General features: G+C 44.9%; 1 protein-coding gene across 1 annotated transcript in view; it reads right to left on the bottom strand.

Annotated features, from left to right (window-relative positions):
- Positions 1-235: 235 nt before the first annotated feature.
- LOC121702902 (glycerol-3-phosphate dehydrogenase, mitochondrial-like) overlaps positions 236-6987 on the bottom strand; it is a 30375-nt gene continuing 23623 nt past the window's right edge. Inside the window, 5 exon segments of the mRNA XM_042084226.1 lie at positions 236-515; positions 2064-2162; positions 3230-3308; positions 3619-3728; positions 4806-4964. Coding sequence (XP_041940160.1) covers positions 390-515; positions 2064-2162; positions 3230-3308; positions 3619-3728; positions 4806-4964 — 573 coding nt within the window. The 3' untranslated portion in view covers positions 236-389.

Raw genomic sequence — 6987 nt, 5'->3', positions numbered from 1 at the left:
CATTCATATATGCTTGTTGGCAGTTCCACAGTGATGGCATAAAAAATGAATTAAAACAAATTAAAAGACAACAACAAAAAACATTCACAAGGGAATATAGCAAAATGGAAAAATACAAACAAATCAATAAAATAATCTTACATTCAGATATATTGAAATAAATGCACTCTCATAAATAAATAAATAAATAAACCAATATTCCCATAAATGAATAGACAATCCTGTGTCACAATTATCTGATGAAGAGATGTTTTAAAAACATTTCAATGTTTTGTCCGTAACAGCAGCTTCTCTTTCCTCATCCGTGCAACGGGCCCTGTGACAAGGTCTGAGGCAGGGGTTGGTGATCTATGGGTGCCGTGTGTGTGTGTGTGTGTGTGTGTGGTAGCTCACACCCCTCCCCCACTGCGGTCCACAGACACGGGTTCCCTCTGGTTGAGACTCTCCTCGGCCGTCTTCATCAGCATGGCCAGACGGTTGTCTGAGACCTGGCCCTTCCTCACCGCGCTCATGAGCTGAGGAACAGACAGCCAGCGCATCACTAATTTGCAGACATCATCATACACCTACTAATTAGAACAGGTAAGTTCATAGAAGAGCAAACATATGTCAATTATGTGTGGGAACACGGTAAGAACTTATTTTCTGTTAATTGAGTTTTGGTCTTGGTTTTTTATGTTTCAGTGAGTGTTCCAGCGTGTTCGCATACGTATGTAGGTGTGTGTGTGTGTGTGTGTGTGAATGAGACAGAGGGCAGTTTGCGTATGATAATCTTATGTCCATGGGCGTATGTGTGTCAGTGCCTATGTCTGTGTGTGTGTGTGTGCGTGTCATTATGCTGGACCATGTCCTGTTTTTGGAGCGAGCTGGTTCTTAGTCAGCTCATGTCCTCCATGACGATGACTACACTCAACTCTTACACAACACACACACACACACACACACACACACACACACGCCACTCCATCCATAATCATACACTTCCACCCTCCCAAAAACACCTCTGATTACCTTCATTATTCATTTCAGACCAACACAAGTGACCCAAATTTACAGCGGCTACTTCCTCCCTCCACGTCACCTCCCAGGTATAGACACACGGTGTTGATGGCTAGTGTGTGTTCACACGTATGGGTTCCTCCCTCCTCCTGATTATTATGAGACCCAATTCTCCTCTAATTAGAGTCGGACTGGCGGCCAGGGACACTATAGGACACCACTATAGGCCTGCCATTAAGCCTTCACACTTCTGACACCGCTCGCATGGCTCTGCAGCACCGCCATGGCACTTAACAGCAAAGGTAGGAGAAACATGCATGTGAAGAGAACTAAAAAAAAAAAAGCCTCTTTAAGATGCCTACTGTATATGGATGACATCAGACCACTGGTCACTAATGTTTCTAGGTGGTCGATACGTGAAATTGTATAGGTGGTCGGGCCTTTAATGTCGGGGTGGCAATGGGGGGGTGGGTGTGAGAGTTGGAGTAGTGTCCAGGGTTATCCGAAAGGAGTCCCCGTCCTTAACGCACTTAGAATGGGTCTTATCTCCAAAGGGACAATTACCATTTCCCTTTCGCCTTGATCTTGTTTGTTTAACTTGACACAGTGAAGAAAGGCATGACATTGACCAGAATCCCCTGCATTAATGTGTCTCATGTTCAGCATTCATCATTGTCACCGAGCAGGAGAAGAGACCTGTCAGTGTCAGAGTAAACACACACACACACACACACACACACACACACACACACACACACACCACACACACACACACACACCTCCCTGTTGTTAGATTGAAGCTAGCCCAGAACAAAAGCTCCTGATAGCATCATAGATTTGGAGAGCTTGATCCAAAAGACGTTGTGTGACAGGGATGGCAATTATACTGTGTCTCCTGATGGGCCTGTATTAAGGGAGGTGTGGACAAACACAGCACTGACACCACACAAACGCAGCACTGACACCACACAAACGCAGCACTGACACCACACAAACACAGCTGACACCACACAAACACAGCACTGACACCACACTAAACATTAATGCTACACACACATACCAACCTGCAAAAATTCACTGAGCTCCACTTGTCCATTCCTGTTGAGGTCCACTTCATTGAGAATGTCATGAAGAGTGTTTTCATCTATCTGTACACTAATACTCTATAGAAAAATTAGGTTTAATAATAATTATTCATATAATCAAATACCATTTCCATTAAGGTGAGATCACAAATATGTTCAGAACATTGATGAGTTGCACTTTAGCCAATGATCGCCAAAAATCTGTTTAGCCAAATAATTATTTAGGCCTACAACTAATTTTCAGCAGAAACCTGCTGTCTATATTGAAATCATCTTAACAATGAGGAGAAATCTTGTATCTATTGAAATTACAATAAGGTATACTTCAATATATAATTAAATCCTCTCTAAATTATGAAAACTAATTCATGCTGAGAGACAAGGAGACAGAAAGAGAGGGAATATTAACAGGCTTGAGCAGCTCAATGCCATGGTTACACAGCTAAAAAAAGAGCACCTGGAACAGTGAGCCTGGTGCATATACTGGAGTGGAGCAGGAAGAGAGAGAGTGAGAGAGAGAGAGAGAGAGAAAGAGAGAGAGAAACCCGATGCCGCTCTGGGTCTATCAAAGATACCCAAACACCCACCCACTATCACTCATCACACACACACACACACACACACACACACACACACACACACACACCAGGCCCGGAGTGGGTAATCGGGAGATTCAGGAGAATTCCCGGTGGGCCGCTTCACTTTTGGGCCGGTCGAGGGAAAAATATTGACATTTGCCACGTTAGTCTTAGATCTTCTCTTAAAGTAGGCTACACACATTCCACATTCTATGCCTAACATTGCAGCCACTGCATGGGTTGTAGCCTACCATGTGAGGGAGTTCTCCCCTCCCAAGAAGAGTTGGTTGGGTCCATATAGCCCGTCTTTTCCCAAAAAGTTTTCTCAGATACCATAGCCCGACCAGCCATACCGTAGCGAATAGAGATAAGCGTCAGGGAGGATGGATGGTAGAAAGAGGCCAGGAACTGTTGCTTTATTTATCCAATTTCCACCACCATGGAAAAAGTGGGCCGGTCTTGAGCCTGAAACTCACGGGCTGAAAAGTGGCCCCACTCTGGCCCTGACACACACACACACACACACACACACACAGCAGATGGGAAGAACAAAGGAGTCTTTTTAACCTGCAGTACTCGCTGAACATCCACCGTGGTGATGAAGCCCTTATTCTCTTTGTCAAATTTGTGGAAGCGCTTCTTGTACCTGCACATGTACGGGAGAAAAAGAAAAGGCGCATCAACAGCAGCGCTGGCAACACAAAACAACAACCGCAGGAGATTGAGAAAGAAAGAGAGAGAAAAAAGTGACAGGAGAGAGAGAGAGAGAGAGAGAGAGAGAGAGAGAGAGAGAAAGAGAAAGAGAGAGAGAGAGAGAGAGAGAGAGGAGGGGGAGAGGGGGAGAGAGAGAGGGAGAGAGAGAGAGGAGGGGGAGAGGGGGAGAGAGAGGGAGAGAGAAAGAGAATAGTAGATAGTGTGAGTGTAATTGCTGGTAAGTTCGTCTCCACCGCACCTACCTGTCCACCTCGACGGGGGTGAGTGTGATCTCTGTGTTAGTCAGCTGCTCCGAGCGCGTCTTGTAGCCCATCTCAAAGCGCAGGAAGCGCTTGGCTGCGGCCAGCTCATCCTGTGGGAGATGAGGCAGAGATGATGCTCTGGCTTGTTTTTTTTTACGGACCTGCCTTAGGAAGGAATAAAAACAGCGGAGAGAGGGGTTTCCAGCTAGAGGCAGTCGCGGCCTTGTGGAAAAGGCTTTTCACTTGTTCGCAGAGCCGAGGCATTTAGAGCAGAGTAGCGGGAAAATTGGGAACTGTGGGGGAGAAGTGCAGCCACTTAGTAGAGAGAAATAGTTCTCCAACAGGGAGACTTTCACTTCCACATCCACACATGATCACCAACGATCACCAACAGCACAACTGGAGCTGCATGTGGTCCGAAGTGTCTCATATATTCACCCATTACACCCCAAAGCCTTAACTGCTAGAAGAGAACTTTTGTTCTATTTATGGGTCCAAATTGGTTAACTGTGTCTGGCTGAAACTTAACAACAAAGTTAAGTATTTATAATCTAATGAACGTAATATATATTTATTTATGTGTGTACAGTAGATGGAAAGTTTAACAATGAGGGCTTTGTTTCATGAGGCCTTAAAATGACACCTTCTTGAAATATTGTTTTTGTTTAATCTACATCAGTTGTTCTTTGAGTTAACATAATTCAAGTAAGACTGGTTAAGTAAGTTGCACATCATGTAGACTGTACTTTTTATAGCACATTTATTTGTGTTGGAGTGGACCAAAACAGTTTGACGAAAAACTGTAGGGGTTTTACAACTATATCAGTTATGTTCAATTTTTATTATGTTCAATTTCTTCTTGGTAGGCTGTTACTTGGTTTGATGCGTATCTGTATTCTTTCAACCAAGTCATTTCTGAACTTATGTTTGAAGAAAACTGGGCCAGTATTTCAAATAAATGTTATTTCCGTTAAGATTATGATAATTCTTTGCTTTCTTCGACATCCCAATTGGAACATATTACAGAATGTCCTTGTGTGGTCCTTGTCTAGGTGCTGTTAAGTAATAATAACATATTTTGTGGGACATAGAGAGATATATGGATAATGTGAAGTGTTTACACTGATCGTGAAAATGTGCTTGTAAGTATAAATGGTAAGAATGTTTTTTTTTTTCCGCATTCTTACCATTTTCCTTTGCTTGCTCCAGTCGAGCTCCTTCCCCATGATGTCCACGATGCGGGGCAAGGCTTCGTCCGCCGCCTGCACGTTGAGGAAGCCCAGGCGCGTGCGGCGCGCGATCACGTCAATAGCCGTGCAGGCGTACTCTTTGATCGCGTATTGAACCTGGGCACAAATCAATCGGTGGCAATTACCCAATCTCCCCCTCTGCTCCGGCAAACCGGGGAGGGGTGCCACAGGCTGCATACTGATCCCAGCCCTCTAGCCCAATCCCAGCCCACCTCAAGCCCTCCTCGACCCTTCCCCCGGCAGCAGCGGACACACAAGGGGTCCTCGCAGGCTAACAAAGGGCACGGCACACAGTGCAAGGGCTCTCTCAGGAGCCGGCTGTTCTTTAGACTGGGATCGATAGGAGCGCGCCGCATTACGCAATAAAATGTCACCCACCTCGCTCTCGATGTAGGGGAACTCAGACACCAGACGCTTGCCCACGATGGGCCACCGCCTGCCAGTGACGTGCGCCATCTTGGCCACCTCGAACGCCCGTCCACCGTACGCCGAGGCCAGGTGCTGGGCAACCTGTTGGGTGGGGGGGGGGGGGGGGGGGCAAAGTCTTGAGCTTCATCTCTCATAGACACACAAACACACTCACACACACACACACACACAGGCAGACATCCACACACAATCTGGCCAGGCCAAGCCTCCTAGGATAATACACTGCATTTAAATAGCAGCTTTTGATATTAGATCGATAAGGAGTTTTAACAGTCCAGTCACTCATAGGGAGATGCTGAAGTGGAGACGGGGGGCTGTGGTGTGGCGGGCTGGATGACTGCGTGGTCTGACTGTGATCCATTATGTGCGCGAACTAAACAAAGAAGAAGTTATTTCAATTCAAATGGTTTTGTTACTTTTTTTCCACAAAAGGGTCAAGCACTGTCAAAATTATCAGCATATTGACCTTTTTAAACATTCCGAAAACATCAGGATCATAGATAATGCTCTCCTCTTCCCCTTGCGCTAACGAAGGGTTAAAACTCTTTTCACACAAAGTCACAGAGGGAGCCAACTCTCTCCTGCTTGTCATTTCCAGGTCATTGTACAGTTCATTTGAAGTCTAACATTACCCACACTATCCTGGAGATTTGAAGGTGTTGTTTGTTGTGTATGTGTGTGTGTGTGTGTGTGTGTGTGTGTGTGTGTGTGTGTGTGTGTGTGTGTGTGTGTGCGCACGCTTGTGTGGTGTGTGTGTGTGCGTGCTTGTGTGTGCGTGCGTGGAGCAAGGTGACACAGTGAAGGCAACTGTCTGCGGAGCTGATCCACTGTGCTTCCTAACTGATGTTTAATTCAGTCGGCGGGCTGTTGCAGGCGGATCATCATTTGGGTGCTCAGGGACTGATGTCTACATTTCTTCAGAGCCGTCACCTTTAGAGACCACTTATTCTGCTGGATGATACTCGGTGCGGGTGCAGGCACAGGCCGCGAGTTAAGCTACTGCTGGTTTGCATGCGATAATTAGCCAGAACGTGCAGTTAAAGAAAGACCCCCTGAGACGCATGGCCTGGCAACAGAAAGGTTATTTACATACAAATATGGCTGATGAGATCTGGCATCCACAACTCATCTCATTTGACAGGATTAAAAACAGCAAATGGTCAGTAATGGCCAGTCTATACTAATTAATTATATTTATGGACTGATTTCATTAAGCTTCCATGAATGGACATTTCAGCTCAGCTCCTGATCGAAAATAACGTAAAATAACATGTAACAGTAACATGTAACAGTAACATGTAATTGGGGGACAGACAGAACACAGTTTGGTGATATGGACTTCAGGACATAAATTATATATATAGGATCACATATCACTAAAAGTTTGGAGACAGTTAGAAATTTCCATTCCACTACATTATAAACAGAATACCAGCTGAGATCATTTGCATTGTTTTTTTTAATCAGGGCAGCAGTTTTCAGTTTACATTATGTGCTTACATAATTGCAAAAGGGTTCTTGACTGTTGTAGAAAGAAATGGCTGATCTTTAATGCAATATCTACATTGCCCATTATCATCAACCATTCATCCAATGTTGCAAAGGCACATTCTGTTTACTAATCTGATATAATTTTAAAAGGCTAACTGAGAAAACATTGGAGAACCCTTTTGCAATTATGTAAGCAAAT

This window comes from Alosa sapidissima, chromosome 2 (assembly GCF_018492685.1).
Source record: "Alosa sapidissima isolate fAloSap1 chromosome 2, fAloSap1.pri, whole genome shotgun sequence".
In the NCBI taxonomy this organism is placed as follows: Eukaryota; Metazoa; Chordata; class Actinopteri; order Clupeiformes; family Clupeidae; genus Alosa; species Alosa sapidissima.
This window is presented reverse-complemented; position numbering and strand designations above follow the sequence as displayed.